Consider the following 19,700-nt stretch of genomic DNA (forward strand, 5'->3'; position numbering starts at 1 on the left):
ACCCATGTGCATGCATAAATTACACTTCAAATAGTATCTTCCATTTTTTCATGTGTCGGCAAAGATGTTACTTTGTGTTTATTTAAACGTTGTACCAGTTTAAAATTTCATTCGCTGGTTTGTGTAATCGTCATCATTACGCGACAGCTGTATTTGCTTCTTTTGCGCTTGCGCGTCGAAACCGCTTTTGTTATTCCTTTTCATTCCAGCATGGCGCTCAGCAAGACTTTTGGGCAAAAACCTGTCAAATTTCAACTCGAGGACGATGGGGAATTTTATATGATTGGCTCGGAGGTCAGTATGCCTGCGTATTAACCGTTTTACCTGGCTCTTCAAAGCGCCTTTTTTTATTGCCCCACACTTGCTGGTTGTTAGCTTGGATGCTAACGTTGCAAAGTTGAGGGCATCGGTATTAATAAACTTGGGATTTATTTCTGAAAATATTTGCCATCGTTTTGGGTTTTAACGAAGGCTACGGCATCAAAGAAGAATTGAAGGTCAAGTTAAGTGTATCAAGTCTGTGTGATGGCTTTAAAATCATGCCATAGCGTTTTAAAGTAGGGTTTCAAATCATCGTTCAGATTTCAAAGTACATTAGTGTCTCAAGGCAGGGTTTGGATTTGAAAGAAAACCGCCTTTGGACATCAATGGGGTTTGTCAAGGAGCAGGGTGTCAAACAGGACCTGACTTGTGTTTTTTTCGAGACCGATTCTGTGTAAAATTCCGACTAACAGTCGGCCGATTAATTCAGAAAAAAATACCACGAAAAAAAATACTTCTTTTTTTTTGTTCCCGTCTGGCTTACAGCATTATTGATAAAGATCTTCGGACAAAACATTTCGTAATTTGAGGGGGGAAAGAAAAACAACAAATACAAAAATGGGGGAAAAATAACTGAATTTTTAAAAAAAATGAGAATTGGCAGATTAGAAACGCTCTCATTGTTACGCAATGCAACGTGTTCAGGTGGGCAACTACCTGCGCATGTTCCGGGGTTCCCTGTACAAGCGCTACCCGTCCCTGTGGAGGAAGTTGGCGTCGGTGGAGGAGCGCAAGAAGATCGTGGAATCGTCGCACGGTCAGTATGGCGAAGGAGGTGGGCGGGGTTTGCCGGTTGTTACCACCCATTCACGAGGCCTCGCCGGCCGTCTGCCGCTTGTCAGATCACGGCTACACGCAGCTGGCCACCAGCGTGACGCTGCTCAAAGCCTCCGAGGTGGAGGAGATCCTGGATGGAAATGATGACAAATACAAAGCCGTCTCCATCAGCACAGAGCCGCCCGCCTACCTCAGGTATTGGCGCCCGTGACCAGGAGGAAGGTTTCAAAGAATGTTGGAGTTTTAAAAGTATGACCTCAAGAGATAGATCAACTTTGAAATTGCAGGTTATTGCAGCTTTAAGATTTCAGTCCGGTGTGGGGGTCAGTCTTGTTTTAAGATTGAAAATAAATGTTAGGATTTCAAATTTGGGTTTCAAGATTGGGGTTTCACAGGATGCTTTCAATCTTTGTGTTTTGACAGTGGTAGCTTTGCACGTTTCCCACTTTCCCTCTGACCTTTGAATGCGGCATTCCCAAGTGGCGAAGCGCAACGTGCTGATGCTTTATCATTCCATCTGAGCCTTCGTCATATTCCAAATGTTCAGTGCGTCTTGTGTTTTCTAACGATCCTAAATGTAGGGAGCAGAAGGCCAAGAGGAACAGCCAGTGGGTTCCCACGCTCCCCAACAGCTCGCACCACCTCGACGCCGTACCCTGCTCCACCACCATCAACCGCAGCCGTCTGGGCCGAGACAAGAAGAGGACTTTTCCTCTCTGGTCGGGCACCGCCATTCGTTGACCGTTTTGTGTGTTAAAGCACGTGTGTGTTGAGGCATGTTTCTGCACGTGTTACCTTGTTCGCGATTCAGTTTTGACGACCACGACCCGGCAGTGATCCACGAGAACGCCACGCAGTCGGAAGTGCTGGTGCCCATCCGTTTGGACATGGAGATTGAGGGCCAGAAGCTCCGAGACGCCTTCACGTGGAACATGAACGGCACGTCACACGCATGCAATCACGTGCACAAACGCAACTCTTTTAGAAAGGCGGAGGCTTTGAAAATGAAGCTTCATGACAACTGCTTCAATACAACTGCTTCATGATGTTTCATGAAGCAGTTGTATTTGTTGATTCCTCTAGATGGCACCCTTTGCTCAACAAATGCTGAAAGAACATGCATTTGACTTAAAACTTGTGGCATTATGTTGCAAATTATAGAAATTTCTTTGATTTATTTATTTTTGTGGAATCATAAACGAATCAATTTGAGAAAAAAAACACTTAAGGAGCTGAAATTTCCAGCAGATGATTAAAACATGTAAAATGTCCAAATATCGGACGATATAAAACCATTATAATTACAATTTTTGAGACGCATTATAATAGGATTTATTACATTGATTTTCCTGCGATTTTTGTAACATTCAATTGAGCGGCGATCAAAACTATGTCAGCAAACAGCAAATTCTTTGTTAACTTTTATTTCACCCCAAGACAATAGGTGGCGGTAGAGACCAGCTAATGGCTCAGTGCTTGAAAGAACGAAAATATTCATAAATAACTCATTCCTACGCCTTTAAAAGCATTTACACAATTAGGGGAAACATGCAATGTGTATAGTTTCCAAAGTGTGTGCACAAGGATTAAAAGCAACATTGCCATTTAGAGGAGTGAAAAATGTCAACAAATTAATGACAAAAGTTGAGGCTTCATTTGACTAGGATTTGTATTAAGGTTTCAAGCCTGTGTTGGGATATCAAAGTCACTGTTAGTAAGGGCTCAAAACAAGTGTGCGTTATCAGAAGTCGGGTACCCAAACCAGTCAATTTTTTTCTAATTCCGGGCTAAAAGTTTTCTCGTCGGGGTTTCAAGCGACAGTTACCATTTCAAAGTTGATTTTCAGGCTTCATTTAATTTCAAAGTAGGGCATCAAGTTTTGTGATTTTTGCGGAGTTGAGGTTTCGAAGAAGGCTTTAAAGCTAAGCTTAGCGTTTCAATTGGGCTTTAAGATTGAGTTGCAATTTAAATGAGTGCTACAAAGTTGTAAAACCACCATTTTGGTTTGGTTTTGGCAAGCTATAAAGTGGAATTCGTTTGGCGCGCAGAGAAGCTGATGACCCCCGAAATGTTTTCGGAGATTCTGTGCGACGACCTGGACCTCAACCCTTTGGCCTTCGTGCCCGCCATCGCTTCCGCCATTCGTCAGCAGATGGAGTCGTACCCCACCGACAGCATCCTGGACGAGCAGACGGACCAGAGGGTCATCATCAAGGTACGGCGCCCGCCCGCCGGCGCCGCCCCGCCTCGGAATAACGGCCGACTCCCTCGGCGCCGCCTCTAGCTCAACATCCACGTGGGCAACATCTCCCTGGTGGATCAGTTTGAGTGGGACATGTCGGAGAGGGACAACTCCCCGGAGAAGTTTGCGCTCAAGTTGTGCTCGGAGCTGGGCCTCGGAGGCGAGTTCGTCACCACCATCGCGTACAGCATCAGGGGGCAGCTCAGCTGGCACCAGAGGACCTACGCCTTCAGGTAGGCCTCCCTCGCCGGCTTTCGGCCCGCCTTCCTCGTCACCCGACCCCCCCCTCTTCCCTCCCTGCGTCGGCGCAGCGAGAACCCGCTCCCCACGGTGGAGATCGCCATCAGGAACACGGGTGACGCCGACCAGTGGTGCCCCCTGCTGGAAACGCTGACGGACGCCGAGATGGAGAAGAAGATCAGAGACCAGGACAGAAACACCAGGTACGTCTCGAAGGAAACATTTTTTAAAAGTAAAGTGCAAACAACCTGGCAAGAACTTTAGTAGTGTAGTTGGTGGGAAAAAAAAGGCAAGTATCTATCTATCTATCTATCTATCTAAAACTTTACATTTTGTATTATCTATCGTGTGTATTTTTGCCTCTCAAAGTGCACATAAGTGTTTTTTCCCTCCTCTTTTTTGCAACGTTTGCTGATTGTTTTTGATCATATTTGCATAAAATATCAATGAAAAAAGGGTCAAATTTGAATTTACTTTGAGTAAACTTCAAATTTACAGTTTGATAAAAGGTATGATGTTTCAACTTTAAACTTACATTAAAAAAAATACAGAGTAAAAATTTGAAATGTACATAAGTTGAAAAAGTATCACTTTGGAATACTACAAATTTACACAAGATTAAAAAAAATATTTTACAAAAGCTTAGCTTTGCAAATACCATAAAAACGTAAAGATTTTTTTTTAAAATCACACTGGGAAATTTTCATTTTTATGTGTATATTTATACATGTATTTACGCCAATATAAAACCATACATTTCCAAATGACAAAAATTAATTTAAAAAAAGTTTAAATTTGCCACAATCACAAAAGCTTTTTTTTTTTTTTCAATTATTATTTTTTTAATAAGATTGAGCTAAACGTGAAAAAAAAATGTGGACAAGTATTACATCACTAATAAGGGAAAATTGTGTTGCAAATGTAGTCTTGAGTGACATTTGATGGCCAAGTTGCAAACTGAATTTGATTGTGTGGATTCTTTCAGGAGAATGAGGCGACTCGCCAACACTGCGCCTGCGTGGTAGGACACGTTACTGCGTCATCTTCCAACATCACCACCACCGTCATGAGCGCCCTCTTCTGGAAGCAGACGTGTTTCACGGGCTTCGTCGCTTCAGCTTTTATCATTCATTCTCTTCAAACACACAGGACTAGTCAGATAATATATTTGTTGTTTTTATTTGTCTTTTTGTACATTTGAATAATTCTTACAAAATAAACCAAAAAAAAAAGTGTTGACAATGCTTCAACTATTAGGTTTCGTGAACATCAGGGTTTCAAAATAAAGTTGGGGTTTTACAGAATTTTAAAATAGGGTTAGGGGTTTTAAGAGTATAACTTCAAAGTAGTGTTATGGTTTCTGATTATGTTCTAATATTAGTGTTATGGTTTTTGAGTAGGGCTTCAAATTGGGGTATGTGTGAAAATAAGTCATCAAATTGGGGTTAGGGTTTCAAATTAAAATAACTTCCAAAGGAGAGTGAATGTTTCCAAACTAATGGGGTTTAAAATGGAGGTAGGTTTGAAACCAGCCTCAGGGTTTTAAAGCAGGTTTCAAATTAGGCTTACTGGTAGTTTCAAAGTAGGGTTTCAAACAAGCATTCAAGATTGAAATTAGGTTGGAAAACATGGGTTCAAACTGGGGTTAGGGTTTCAAATCAAAAGTGTTAATTTTTCTAATAAATGTTTCAAGCCAAACCAGTTATTTTTAGACTGAAATTAGGTTGCAAAGCATGGTTTCAAACTGGGATTAGGGTTTCAAATGAATGTGTTAATTTTTCTAATAAATGTTTCAAGCCAAACCAGTTTTTTATTTTGAAAAAGCTTTTACTCCCTTGATGTGTTTACATTGATGAAAATCGTAGAAAAAAGTACAAAAAATGTGTACAAAAATGCAATATCATGACAACGATCACTAATTGTACCATAATTGTTAATTAAAAAAAACGGTGGATGTTGCCATGACAACCAAACTGCTCATCAGCGACCCGCACCGACAAATATGCTGGTCCCATTACAGTCAGCCCGGCGCCAGGCCATCCAATGCGGCGCGGCAAAACTGCCGTGATCACATTCGGCCTGCGGGAGGCGCCAAAAGCAGCCTTTGCACTTTGGACCGCGGGAACACCTGAGGTTGGTGAGTGCCAGAAACATGGCTTCCCAAACGGGCGGCGGCAGGATGGCGGGTCACACGTTTCGACAGCCGAAGAAGTCGACGCCCACATAGCGGGGGTAACCCTCCAGAGAGTTCATACCCACCGGGTCGAATTTCCAGTACTGCCGTCCGCGGACGAAGTGGGCGTAACCTGACAACCACATTTAGCATTTAACGCTATTTTAAATGACAATATCTGCGCTAGCACTTTACCCAACGTTGACTTTGTACCGTAAGCGTCTCGGAAGGCGGCGTCCACGTCGGCGGGGACGGCGCCCCAGTCGCTCATGGCCCTCGGGTACGGCGACTCCAGGCGGTTGCGACGCGGGCTCAAGCGCCAGTAGCCCCCCGAGCCAAAGACGTAGGTGTCGAAGTCCGGGTCGCGACCCCAGCGTAGCGCCGCCCGGACGCCAGCCGCGGGCAGGCCCAGGGATCGGACCGACTCGGGCCCTCGTACCCGCATCTCGGCGTCGAACAACCAGTAGCTGTCACCTGCCCGCCACATATTAGGAACGCTCACAGCCAAGGAAACTAACATTTGGATAACTCCCGATTGTGTTCATTTGTTGACTTTGATTAAATCGGAACATTGTATTCGTAATCATTTGATTTAAACTCAATCTATCACATATAGAATTCATGTTTGGATATCTGGACCCATTTCTTAGTTAACTCTTTCAGTGCCAAGCCTTATTGGAAAAGGAAAGCTCTCGACGACCAGTATATTTAGCATTTTCACTCACCTTTCAATGCCAATAGAATAATGTGTCCTATGTCTATGTAAATATGGATGCCGCCAAATGAAAGATTGACTTACATTTGCATGTAGGTAACAGCTGTGTTGTAAGTGTGGAAACACTGCCATCCAATGGTCACAGTTAGCACTACAGTGCTCAATTGGCTTATATTAGGTAAGCATTAGTCAAGGGTGTCAGCCACCCTCCGTAAAAAAACATTTGACGAGAATTTCATGATTTGTTATTGTTATTACTATTTTAAAAGACGAGAATTCTCGTCCATGGCACCGAATGAGTTCAAATGTAATTTGTAAATGTTCGGAAATTACAGTATTTGTCAGGTGTTAGCAATGTTTTAGTTTTTTTTTTTAACATTTTTTTTTCATTAAGATATCTTAACCGGTCAACTGAATGCTAATTTTTTTTTAATGTATTGTATTAATGCTTTTGATTCTTTAGAATATTTTCCGAAATTAGATTAGATTTGAAATCAGTCTATTTATAATACATGTTGTATGGTTACCTGGTAATCTTTGACCTGTTGTAATCTTCCAATTTTCTAAATTTATTTGTGAAAAAGCATTTGTAAAAAAAAAGTATTAAAGAACCTTTTTTTATTTTTACAATTGTTAATAGAGATGTTTCGTGTAACTTTGGCTAATTTATGCAAACTATTTTGTTTATTGAATCATTCTTTTTGATTATTGTTAATTAATTTTTACCAAACCATTTTTGGTATGTTTTTGTAGATTTTGTTAGCATTTTTGTATATTTTATTTGCTCTCGTTGAATAATGTATTATTCGTGTTAATATTCTTTCTTTTTTTAACCAACGTTGAACAAGTTTTTTACTTAAGATATATTTTAATGTAGTGTTTGTTGTTTTGTCTTTAAAGAAAAATCAATATGAAGAAAACTTTTAAATTTCTTTGGTTATTTTCGGTATTTGTATTATTATTTTGGGTTAATTCTAGCCCTGATTTGAATTCAAATTGCTTCAAGTCTTTGTGATTTGATAGATTTTCCTAATTTGGTTTTAGATTGTGTTAAATTGATTTCGCAATTTAACCTGTTTACTGTTATAAATAATGTTTTGGAGTATTTAAAGGTTGTTTTTGTCATGGCATGAATGAATAGAACGGCTCAGGACGCACCTTGAAAGAACCAAATGTTGCCGTCCTTGTCTTCGAAGGCGGCGTCCACGTTGTTGGGGATCCCTCGCCAGTGGCGCGACGCTAATGCGGGATAGCCGCTCTCAAGACGGCCGTCGCGTATGCGCCACACGTAGCCAGACTTGAAGAAAAACAGCTCGCCGCGGATCATGGATGCCGCGTCAAAGTCCGTTTGGCAGGCGTCCGGCTAGAAAAACAATAAAACAAAACATCACAACATCAGCCTGACGTAAATCGCAGCTGATATACATTTCATAACATGATTACACGCGCCGCTAATGTTAGCATGGCTAGCGTTCTTTTATTGCAATGATATATTTATTAACAACATCAATTAATAATTCACATGATATGATTTGATACTGTATGATGGGGTGTCCAAACCCAGTTTAAATATTAGCATGTTCACTTGCTAGCAAACATCCATGTAGCCTTTTTTTAATCTCAGGGAAACCTCGGTAGCTCGGTCGGCATGACATGTGTATTAGCATGTTGTTGACAAGGCTGCAATAAGTCAGATAGACTCACATGCGGAAGAATCTCGTTGGTCTCGGGATGAGATGGTGGCGGCGGCGGCGGCGGGGGCGGCGGAGGCGGCAGCGTCGCGGGCGGCGGTGTGGGCCGCAGCCCATACAGGTACTGAATGCCGCGCCGGTCATCGTGGCTCAGCCTGAGCGGGTACGAGAAGGAGTAGTAGGCTGACATGATGGCGCCGGGCTCCTCCGAGTGAAGCAGGCCCAGGACGTGGCCGAACTCGTGAGCCGCCACCTGGAGGAGGTCCGTGCCTAAGCCACGGCGCAAGCCTGTTAGCATGGCCGTTGCATGATTTTTAGCTGGTGTGTTAGCACGCTAACATTCACTAGCGTTTCTTCGCATGTTTCTTTGCACGCTCAGCATTTTATCATGTTTTTTTAGCCTATCATCGTGTTTGTGAATAAGTTAGCGTTATTGATAGGATGTCTGCTGATATGGAGGCATGCTTGAAATTTAGCATGTTGGTTAACATGTTCTTTCTCATATTCTTTAATGGCACAGTTATGAGGTAGACAAATCTTTGCCCGCTTTTTTAACAAACGTGAGTGTTTGTTCATTAGCAAATTCATTAGCATGCACCTAACATTTTTATTAGAGTCTTTTCTCCAACCTAACAAATGTCATATATTTTTTAAGATGACTGTTAGTATGTTAACAGCCTTGGCTAATATGCATTTTTCTCCAAAACTGATACACACACTATATTTACACACTATACTTGTTTACTTTTAGGCTTTTTTTTTTTCTACCCTTACCACCACACCTATAATGCATTCAATATATATTCTTAATGTTACAAAATCTGGACAATATATATTTTCTGTTTGTTAGAGTGTTGCTAGAAAATGTTTAAAATGATATTTACCTTTAGGCTATTGTAAACATTTAACAAAAAGCATTAAAAAAAATAGGAGGATAATAATTACTATAGACTGTCAAAACAGGTAGAGGTTTAAAACGGCACCATGTGTTCATTCATAAATGCCTGAAAATGGAATTTATTTGATGGCAAAGTTGGACCGTATGACCTTTGAAACCCAGCACAGCTCATGTAATAGGTTCAGGATATTATTAGCATGTTTGTATGTTTATTAGCATAGAGTGAGTAGCATTCCTAATTTTGTCTGACCCATGTGGTTTCCGAGCGTCCAAGCCTCATCGTAGTCAAAGTGGACGTCTCCTTGGCGATGAGTTTTGGGGAAGAAGGCGTGGGCCAGGATCCCGCCCGGGCCGTCAAACGGGAGGCTGTCCCCATGCCAGTACCTGCAAGGAAGTAAAACGAATGATGAAAGCAATACGCAAAGTTGTTATTTGACAAGGGAAAAAAAAAACCAAGAGAAAATATGACATTTTAACAATTTTGCCAGAATATAACTATAATGAGAAAAGGTCAATTCTTTAAGACCCCAAAAAAGAAATACAGTCAGCCCCCTGCTTACGAGCATCCCGATTTGCGAACATTCCGCCTTACGAGCGTGGATCAGGGAGAATTTTGTCCTCCGCTTACGAGCAAACCTCTCGTCTTGCGAGCATTCCGACAAACCAGCCATTGAGTATGTAGAAATGTTCTCGCCTAACTGCGTCAATATATTCAGCAGTTGCGTCATCTACAATCATTAATAGATACTTATGGCGGTAACGTGAACGCTATTGGTCTTACAATCTCACACTGACTGTCTCACTCACGGTGTCTAAATATATTACCATTTAAGTGTAGTGTTTGTACAGCTAAAGGGAAAAACAGCTGACATGAAATTAAATGTGCCGATTGCAGGACAAAGAATTGTCATTGGTTTAAATGTGTGTTTTTTTTTAATTAATTGTCAATACATTCCAACCGTTTAAAAAAAAGTGCGAATAATTATCAGTCAGTCAAGGAGACGCCAATATGCTATTGGTCGATTAAGGTCACCCGGTCTCACTCACGGAGATGCTATTGGCCGGCGTCACACGTCAATCACAGAAATGCCGATGTGCTATTGGCCGAACGCCTTTATCTAGCTTGATGGCACAGGATGGAAGGAAGTAGAGAAAAACGGAATGTTTTGAAGACTTTGCAAACTTTATCTGTTAGACATAGCTTCTAAAATTACTAGCAGCGGTAAAGGAAGAAATTTGAGGATGATGTTTTAGTATCTCCGTGATTTGCACCATGACTGAAAGAGTTACTGTAACACTGTAAGACCAATAGCCTATAAGCGTTGCCGTATTAACTCAAGAGGTTAATCTCTGCACCCTATTACGGGTGATGTTACAGCGCCATATAATGGTTGCTTGACAAGATTGCATATCAGGTTAGTCGGCGATCTCCCAATGTGCATTGGGACAGCGTCATTGTTGCAATTTTGTGAGTTGTAACCAAAGGTGAACTGACGCTCGAACAAGCCATAAGTGTGCTGCCTAGTAAATGCAACACACACAACCACCTCTCCGCTTCCACCGTGCTCAAATCACGTCGGGAAAAACAGTTGACATGAAATTAAGTGTGCCGATTGCAGGACAAAAAATCGTCACAGATTTAAATGTGTTTTAATCAATAAGATGTCAATACATTCCAACCGTTTAAAAAAAAGTGCAAATAATTATCAGTCAGTCAAGGAGACGCCAATATGCTATTGGTTGATTAAGGTCACCCGGTCTCACTCACGGAGATGCTATTGGCCGGTGTCACACGTCAATCACAGAAGTGCCGATATGCTATTGGCCGAACGCCTTTATCTAGCTTGATGGCACAGCTGGTTGGGATGGAAGGAAGTAGAGAAAACCCTGACTGAAAAAGTTACTTTGACACTGTAAGACCAATAGCATATCTGATTTACCGTATTGACTTAGAGCATTCATCTCTGCTCATCTCTGCTTATCTCAGCACAAGTCACGTCTTTCCAAAGGTAAAAGTCATTTATCCTTTGTATTTGTTATTTAATGCAACTGTACAGTAGATTATGTCACTTAATATTAATTTATGTATACAGCGTGATGATTTTACCTAAGGCTTCTGCGCGCGTTGCACGCACTCACGAATTAACATGGGTTTGGATTGCCCGCTATACGAGCAATTCGAGATACGAGCGTAGCCGCTGAACGGATTAAGTTCGTAACCCGGGGGCCCACTGTATATCGAAAAATATTGCCATTTTAAAAGCACAATGGCAAGAAAATGATATATTTAATTTCTCCTTTCTATAAGAATGAAGTTGTAATTTCGATAAATAAAAGTTTAAATTTTACAAAGACAAAATAAATGTGGACGTGCTGATAAACATTTCCAAGACAAAAACATTACAATGGCATGATGCCGCAATCAGGAAGCGTTTGCTGAGAATTGATGTGTGCGTGGACGAGCAAAAGGTGAGCAGCGAACAACTTGTGCCTTTCCGATACCTGGTGAAGTCGATGCGGATGTCGGCTTTGCCGGCGTGGATCTCGGTGAAGGTGAGGGGCGTCACGTCGCTCCAAATCTTGAGAGCTTCCCGAAATACGCGTCGTACCTTCTCCTCGCCCAACTGCCACGGGAAGCGCACGATCCTGACAAAACAATTATTAGGAGAAAATAATCTACATTTAATAAACGAAACGAATATTATTGAGAAGAGACAATAAAAAGATGGTGGCGTTACGGCGTTTGTGTCGGCTGACGCTAAATGTGTTGCCAGGTTGGCGTGAATTACAACGTAAACCCTCCTATCTTTTTGTTTTCCTTTCGAAAAAGGCAATCTGTGCGGAAATACAGAGTTCAAACTAGAAATAAGATAAGCGCGTCTAATCGTGTAGTTGAAAAGTTGAATCGCTTAGATACCAAATCAAATCGTTAGCAAATTTTTGGTAAACAAGTCCTGAAAAGAGCAACTCAAGTCTGACCAGTCATCAGACAAAAACGTATTTTCTTTCATAACTGTCCACTGTAAATGATATCAGAGTGCCCACCTGTTCTGTGGGTTTGGTTTTGGCAAGCGGAGCACTTTGGCAGTCTAAGTCACTACTGTTTACCTTATTAGTATCTCTCTCCCCGTCTCACTAATCAACTGCCTGTCGAACCTTGCTAACGTATTGCCTTTTTCTTGTCTCACGAGCTGTGTGACTCACAGTCTCACTAACTTGTTGTCTAACATGCTAGCTAACTCGCTGCTATCTCCAGTAAATGTTGGCGTCAAAGCCGCTGTATATTTTTGTTAAAGTGCTGTCTAGCAAGCTAAATCGCTGTAAAACTAAGATTTTGTCTAACTCTTGATTACTTGCTGTCTAAATTTGTTTCAACCAGTCTAATCTGCTGTTGAGTTAGCTACTCGACATGCTAAATCCTGATTACTTGCTAACTCACTAACCCCTTAAGATGCGAGTCCAACATGTTTGACTCCTTGTCAAACTAGCTATTTGACGTGCTAACTCCGTTTACACGGATTACTTGCTGGCTGCCTCACTAATTTGATGCTCAGTCGCAGTCTAATCCATATGATTCAGTCAAGCTAGTTATTTTATTTGCTCTCCAACAAACTGTCTGGGTCTCTGATTTCTGATTGGTTAATCTATTCTTTAAGGCTTGTTGTCAAACTGGCTAACTGTAATCTCCAAACCAAGCTGTTCATTCAGACATATAATGTAGAGCAAAGTTTCCGCATGCATAGCATGTGAGCAAAGCTAAGCTAACCTGTAGGTGAGGTCGTTCTTGTCCAAGCGTCCCCCATAGAGGACAAAACGCCTACGCCGGTGTCCCGGCGGGAGGAGACGTCTACGCTGGCTGCCGGGAAAGTCGGGAACCCCGCAGCGGGGACGCTTCCCTGGCCTCCAGGTGCTGTTGGACAGCGTGACATCCTTGAGGAGATTGTGGACGTGGGGGAGCTTGACTCGCTTCTTCAGCTCGGGAAATTTGTCAAACACCTGCAAGGACGGGTTAGAGCCGGTAAATTCTCCCATCATCTGGTGTTTTCGAAGCGTCGGAGGTGGCGGAGCGGGCGGGGTTGAGTCGACGACGGACGCATTATGGAATGTTCCCGGCGGGTTTAAAAGGTAAAGTCAAGTCAAAGATCACACAAGGAAAGTATTTGACGCTGAAACAGGAGACAACCTTTACACAAAAACGGCTTATCATCTGTAAATCCTTTACGCGTCAATCATGGGAACGTGTCAGTCATCTGAAGGAGTCCTTCAAACAAAAACAAAGCAAGTTTCAGCACTAAAAGTCATCGCACAAATTAATCACGTTTCAGCGCTAGATGCCTTGTAATTGTAATGATGTTTAGCTTATACGTTATGTCTCTGCGCGACCATGCGTTCCAAAGGGCTGAACGATTTTCCTGAGTGTACTGTCACTGCATTAACTGGACCTGTTTTTTGTTGTTGTTGTTTTTTGTCTGCCAGGTTTGATCGCAAGCTATGACACTAGTCAGAAAACTGAATTTGAACAGCAAATTGACTGTTCTGTTGTGGCTAATAAGTTATTTTTACATTAGTTTAGCATGTAAAGTTACTCATCACAGCAAGTTAGCTTTTAATTGGTTAAAAGTTCCAGTTTTCTAGAAACTATAAACATCTGAGCTCAACTCATTCTATGTGAATGCTGCACAAAAAGTGGGATCGAAACAAAGCGATGTAACAATGAGCTAAATGCTGTAGCTAGAAGATATTTCAGCCTATATTAGCATTTTGTGCTCATGCTACTAGCTGCCTATTTCATCTCGCTCGATCGCACTGGTTTGTTGGCCTTCTAGTAATAGACCATTTCTAGGACCTTGTCTCCATGTAACCAGGGCTATTTAAACCCGGTTAATTCTTCTTTCTTAGTGTATGAAAAAAATCCATCCATATTTCTCTGTTTATTTAAAAGAATTGCTACTACACAAATCCACATAGTGCAGTTTTGTTCATTCACAAGCATGCCAAGCCGCTAGGCGGCAGTAGTTTCTCCAAATTATGGCCAATCAGAAAGAACTTCTGTCTCTCATGTCACCCTCATCTCCGTCTTTGGGCAGAAGACGGAGTGATGATGTACATCTCAAAATTGATTGTTGTTTATGATTGTTCGACGCTAGGGCTGCACAATTATGGACAAAATAATAATCACAGTTATTTGGTCAATATTGAAATCACGATTATTTGTCATGATTATTCATCAACATGTCTATTTATTACCCTTAAAAAAGCAGTATATAAACACGAATAACAACTTAGAAATAATAATAATAATAAATGGAAAAAAAAATAAAACAAATTCAGTCAAAGGCATGGCAAAAACTTGGCGCACAGGTCAACACAGCTAACTCCTGAGTGAAAGCCAATGAAAAAAATAAGCCTACTTAAAACCAAGCAAATTATTTACTTTTCGGCAAATTTTAATCAATTAGCAGTCAAAATGCCATTTTTGGTCATTTCAAACCGAATTTATTCCAACCTTTTTGCCGATAGGATTTTTCAAAATGGGTCTCAATTGACAGCCGGGAAACAATGCCCTCTGGTGGTTGGATGGAAAAGTGCTTGATTTGACTTGTAATTGAAAAAAAAAAAAGTGATTGACTTTTTAAATGTTAATATTGCAGAGGATCATCCATTTTTTTTGTCCCACCTGAAGTTTTGACATGTTTGTTGCTGTAAAGGTTAGTTTAAAGAAACACATTACACATGAAACTATTTTACTTTAGCATGATATGCTATTTTGCAAACACATTTTAAAAATAAATGTTTCTATTCCTGATTTTACTTGATTCATTGCAAGTGTAATTCAAACAAGAAATTGCCGCAATCATGCTTACAACAAGGCTATATTAGCTTAGCATGTTAGCATGGAGTGTACAGACACCCTACACACTGATATTGACTGACTCAGTTGCTGTACTCGCATGTTGACGATGGCGCGAGGCCAGGAGACAATTAGCATGTCACTTTCTGCTGAGTGAGCAAACATGTCGGCCATAGCGATGATGCATTGGAAAGGCAGTTTTTTTTTAACATCGTGTTATGGCATGTGAGTTTCAAACCATCCAATCTGCATTGCAAGACACCATGACAGGCAAGCCAGGACATGAAGGTTTCAATAGTTTTTGGATGCAACTAAACAAAATGACGAAGGTCGCATGAGAAGTGCTGGGATCTTCACCTGATGTTGCAACTTTGTTGTCTATATTTTAATAGGTAAAACAAGTTAGGTTAGACAAAAGAAGGGTCGTCCTCATTCATTTACAAAACGTTAGGACTAACATGTATTCAGTGATTGACACTAAGCACATGTCCTGACTGCGTCTCATCAAAAAAAAGACTGAACTAGTCAGTCACAGAATGTGGGTGTCAAAACCAACACCTCTCACAAGCCAAGTGAGCACTCTACAATAAGAGTTAATTCCTCTCTGACGGACAGAGAAAAACTGCAAACACATTAACAACAAGTGAAACATTCCAGCTGGGGCTGCACAATTCATCGCAATCGCAATATTGGCTGCCACGATTAATTGATTCTCTGCGATATTAACATTTAAAAAGTCACTTTTTTTATTACATGTCAAATCAAGCGCTGTTATGCTACCACCAGGGGGCAATGTTTCCCCCACATGTTTGCATGACAAAAGCATCATAGTAGCAAGTGTGAAATGGCATTGAATTTCTCACCTGATTCTCACATGAACTTAAAGGAAATGACCGAAAATGACATTCTAACTGAAAACTGACTCAAATGTGCTTGGTTCTAAGTAGGCTTCATTTTTTTCATTGGTTTGTACTCAACAAGTAAGTTAACTGTGTTGCACAGTGTGACATTTGTTTTCATGATTTTAGTTTAGTCTATTTTAGTTTATTATTATTATTTATAAGTTTCAAGCTTTAAAGCCATATGTATTTACTGCTTATTTAAAAAAAAGTGTAATTAATAGACATGTTTCAGCAAATAAGATGAATTAATTCATTAATTAATACATGATTAATAACAATGATTACATTACGATTCCACTGCCTCTCGCATACAAAGCGAGCACTCTACATTTTGAGCTAATTCCCATTCATAGAATGAATAACACAGCAAAAGTCACAAGTAAGACATTAACTACGAGCAAAAAGCTCAAATCAGCCAAAAGCTAGCTACCAAGTGGAGAATGTGGGTGTCGATCCCACTGCCTCTTGCATGCGAAGCAAGCGCTCTACCATTTGAGCTAATTCCCCTGACAAAGACCAAAAAACACAGCAAAAGTCACAACTAAGACATTAACTACAAGCGAAAAGCTCAATAAGCCTAAAGAAACCACCAAATGGAGGTGTGGGCTTCGATCCCAATGCCTCTCGCATGCGAAGCAAGCGCTGTACCATTTGAGCTAATTCCCCAGTCATAGACTGAAAAACATAGCAAAAGTCACAACTAAGACATCAACTACTAGCAAAAAGCTTCAATAAGCCTAAAGAAACCACCAAATGGAGAATGTGGGTATCGATCCCACTTCCTCTCACATGCTAAGCGAGCGCTCTACCATTTGAGCTAATTCCCCTGACAACAAAAGTCACAACTAAGACATTAACGACAAGCGAAAAGCTCCAATCAGCCAAAGAAAGCTACCAAGTGGAGAATGTGGGCGTCGATCTCACTGCCCCTCACATGCAAAGCGAGCGCTCGACGATTTGAGCTAATTCCCCTGTCTGAGGCTGAAAAACACAGCAAAAGTCACAACTAAGACATGAACTACTAGCAAAAAGCTCCAATAAGCCTAAAGAAACCACCAAATGGAGAATATGGGCATCGATCCAACTGCCTCTCGCATGCTAAGCGAGCGCTCTATCATTTGAGCTAATTCTTTCTATTTAATTTTTTCCCTTAGAAAAAATAACACAGCAAAAGTCACAACTAAGACATTAACTACGAGCGAAAAGCTACAATCAGCCAAAAACTAGCTACCAAGTGGAGAATGTGGGCGTCGATCCCACTGCCTCTCACATGCAAAGCGAGGGCTCTACCATTTGAGTTAATTCCCCTGTCTGAGACTGAAAAACACAGCAAAAGTCACAACTAAGACATCAACTACAAGCAAAAAGTTCCAATAAGCCTAAAGAAACCACCAAATGGAGAATGTGGGCGTCGATCCCACTGCCTCTCGCATGCGAAGCAAGCGCTCTACCATTTGAGCTAATTCCCCAGTCATAGACTGAAAAACACAGCAAAAGTCACAACTAAGACATTAACGACAAGCGAAAAGCTCGAATCAGCAAAAAAAACTACCAAGTGGAGAATGTGGGCGTCGATCCCACTGCCTCTCGCATGCGAAGCAAGCGCTCTACCATTTGAGCTAATTCCCCAGTAATAGACTGAAAAACACAGCAAAAGTCACAACTAAGACATGAACTACTAGCAAAAAGCTCCAATAAGCCTAAAGAAACCACCAAATGGAGAATGTGGGTATCGACCCCACTGCCTCTCGCATGCTAAGCGAGCGCTCTACCATTTGAGCTAATTCCCCTGTCTTAGAAAGAATAACACAGCAAAAGTCACAACTAAGACATTAACTACGAGCGAAAAGCTACAATCAGCCAAAAACTAGCTACCAAGTGGAGAATGTGGGCGTCGATCCCACTGCCTCTCGCATGCTAAGCGAGCGCTCTACCATTTGAGCTAATTCCCCTGACAAAGACTGAAAAACACAGCAAAAGTCACAACTAAGACATTAACGACAAGCGAAAAGCTCCAATCAGCCAAAAAAAGCCACCAAGTGGAGAATGTGGGCGTAGATCCCACTGCGTCTCACATGCAAAGCGAGCGCTCTACCATATGAGCTGATTCCCCTGCCAAAGACTGAAAAACACAGCAAAAGTCAAAACTAAGAAATTAAGCTCCAATAAGCCTAAAGAAACCACTAAGTGGAGAATGTGGGCGTCGATCCCACTGCCTCTCGCATGCGAAGCAAGGGCTCTATCATTTGAGCAAATTCCCCTGCCAAAGACTGAAAAACACAGCAAAAGTCACAACTAAGACATTAACGACAAGCGAAAAGCTCCAATCAGCCAAAAAAAGCCACCAAGTGGAGAATGTGGGCGTCGATCCCACTGCCTCTCATATGCTAAGCGAGGGCTCTACCATTTGAGCTAATTCCCCTGTCAAAGACTGAAAAACACAGCAAAAGTCACAACTAAGACATTAACGACAAGCAAAAAGCGCCAATCAGCCAAAAAAAGCTACCAAGTGGAGAATGCGGGCGTCGATCCCACTGCCTCTCGCATGCAAAGCGAGCGCTCTACCATTTGAGCTAATTCCCCAGTCATAGACTGAAAAACACAGCAAAAGTCACAACTAAGACATTAACGACAAGCGAAAAGCTCCAATCAGCCAAAAAAAGCCACCAAGTGGAGAATGTGGGCGTCGATCCCACTGCCTCTCACATGCAAAGCGAGGGCTCTACCATTTGAGTTAATTCCCCTGTCTGAGACTGAAAAACACAGCAAAAGTCACAACTAAGACATCAACTACAAGCAAAAAGTTCCAATAAGCCTAAAGAAACCACCAAATGGAGAATGTGGGCGTCGATCCCACTGCCTCTCGCATGCGAAGCAAGCGCTCTACCATTTGAGCTAATTCCCCAGTCATAGACTGAAAAACACAGCAAAAGTCACAACTAAGACATTAACGACAAGCGAAAAGCTCGAATCAGCAAAAAAAACTACCAAGTGGAGAATGTGGGCGTCGATCCCACTGCCTCTCGCATGCGAAGCAAGCGCCCTACCATTTGAGCTAATTCCCCAGTAATAGACTGAAAAACACAGCAAAAGTCACAACTAAGACATGAACTACTAGCAAAAAGCTCCAATAAGCCTAAAGAAACCACCAAATGGAGAATGTGGGTATCGACCCCACTGCCTCTCGCATGCTAAGCGAGCGCTCTACCATTTGAGCTAATTCCCCTGTCTTAGAAAGAATAACACAGCAAAAGTCACAACTAAGACATTAACTACGAGCGAAAAGCTACAATCAGCCAAAAACTAGCTACCAAGTGGAGAATGTGGGCGTCGATCCCACTGCCTCTCGCATGCTAAGCGAGCGCTCTACCATTTGAGCTAATTCCCCTGCCAAAGACTGAAAAACACAGCAAAAGTCACAACTAAGACATTAACGACAAGCGAAAAGCTCCAATCAGCCAAAAAAAGCCACCAAGTGGAGAATGTGGGCGTAGATCCCACTGCGTCTCACATGCAAAGCGAGCGCTCTACCATATGAGCTGATTCCCCTGCCAAAGACTGAAAAACACAGCAAAAGTCAAAACTAAGAAATTAAGCTCCAATAAGCCTAAAGAAACCACCAAGTGGAGAATGTGGGCGTCGATCCCACTGCCTCTCGCATGCGAAGCAAGGGCTCTATCATTTGAGCAAATTCCCCTGCCAAAGACTGAAAAACACAGCAAAAGTCACAACTAAGACATTAACGACAAGCGAAAAGCTCCAATCAGCCAAAAAAAGCCACCAAGTGGAGAATGTGGGCGTCGATCCCACTGCCTCTCATATGCTAAGCGAGGGCTCTACCATTTGAGCTAATTCCCCTGTCAAAGACTGAAAAACACAGCAAAAGTCAC

The 19,700-nt window shown here is 41.7% G+C and overlaps 2 protein-coding genes and 6 non-coding genes across 8 annotated transcripts in view; 1 reads left to right on the plus strand and 7 right to left on the minus strand.

Moving 5' to 3' along the window:
* The first annotated feature begins 133 nt into the window (after positions 1–133).
* smarcb1a (SWI/SNF related BAF chromatin remodeling complex subunit B1a) lies at positions 134–4,815 on the plus strand. Its single transcript, XM_088417490.1, has 9 exons — positions 134–294; positions 967–1,078; positions 1,164–1,293; positions 1,680–1,817; positions 1,910–2,037; positions 3,147–3,313; positions 3,383–3,573; positions 3,652–3,783; positions 4,566–4,815. The coding sequence occupies exons 1-9, from the start codon at positions 211–213 to the stop codon at positions 4,603–4,605; spliced, it is 1,122 nt and encodes a 373-aa protein (XP_088273616.1). The 5' UTR covers positions 134–210; the 3' UTR covers positions 4,606–4,815.
* Positions 4,747–19,700, minus strand: part of mmp11a (matrix metallopeptidase 11a) — a 24,999-nt gene continuing 10,045 nt past the window's right edge. The window contains exons 2-8 of the mRNA XM_088417478.1: positions 12,824–13,053; positions 11,560–11,703; positions 9,308–9,441; positions 8,173–8,429; positions 7,627–7,831; positions 5,967–6,227; positions 4,747–5,886 (exon numbers count right to left, since the gene is read on the minus strand). Coding sequence (XP_088273604.1) covers positions 5,768–5,886; positions 5,967–6,227; positions 7,627–7,831; positions 8,173–8,429; positions 9,308–9,441; positions 11,560–11,703; positions 12,824–13,053 — 1,350 coding nt within the window. The 3' untranslated portion in view covers positions 4,747–5,767. The remainder of the gene's footprint in view (positions 5,887–5,966; positions 6,228–7,626; positions 7,832–8,172; positions 8,430–9,307; positions 9,442–11,559; positions 11,704–12,823; positions 13,054–19,700) is intronic.
* On the minus strand, positions 16,245–16,317 carry trnaa-cgc (transfer RNA alanine (anticodon CGC)). The gene has a single exon. It is a non-coding gene; the product is annotated as a tRNA-Ala (tRNA).
* Positions 16,565–16,637, minus strand: trnaa-agc (transfer RNA alanine (anticodon AGC)). Its single transcript has one exon. It is a non-coding gene; the product is annotated as a tRNA-Ala (tRNA).
* trnaa-agc (transfer RNA alanine (anticodon AGC)) lies at positions 17,528–17,600 on the minus strand. The gene has a single exon. It is a non-coding gene; the product is annotated as a tRNA-Ala (tRNA).
* On the minus strand, positions 17,690–17,762 carry trnaa-agc (transfer RNA alanine (anticodon AGC)). The gene has a single exon. It is a non-coding gene; the product is annotated as a tRNA-Ala (tRNA).
* On the minus strand, positions 18,964–19,036 carry trnaa-agc (transfer RNA alanine (anticodon AGC)). Its single transcript has one exon. It is a non-coding gene; the product is annotated as a tRNA-Ala (tRNA).
* Positions 19,126–19,198, minus strand: trnaa-agc (transfer RNA alanine (anticodon AGC)). The gene has a single exon. It is a non-coding gene; the product is annotated as a tRNA-Ala (tRNA).

Source organism: Hippichthys cyanospilos, chromosome 1 (genome assembly GCF_059441005.1).
Source record: "Hippichthys cyanospilos isolate Australia breed blue-spotted pipefish chromosome 1, RoL_Hcya_1.0, whole genome shotgun sequence".
In the NCBI taxonomy this organism is placed as follows: Eukaryota; Metazoa; Chordata; class Actinopteri; order Syngnathiformes; family Syngnathidae; genus Hippichthys; species Hippichthys cyanospilos.

Coding starts and splice junctions, on each gene's coding strand:
- smarcb1a (XM_088417490.1), top strand. CDS start 211: ATGGCGCTCAGCAAGACTTTTGGGCAAAAACCTGTCAAATTTCAACTC. Junction 1,818..1,909: donor AAGAGGACTTTTCCTCTCTG/GTCGGGCACCGC, acceptor TTCGCGATTCAG/TTTTGACGACCACGACCCGG. Junction 3,314..3,382: donor ACCAGAGGGTCATCATCAAG/GTACGGCGCCCG, acceptor CGCCGCCTCTAG/CTCAACATCCACGTGGGCAA.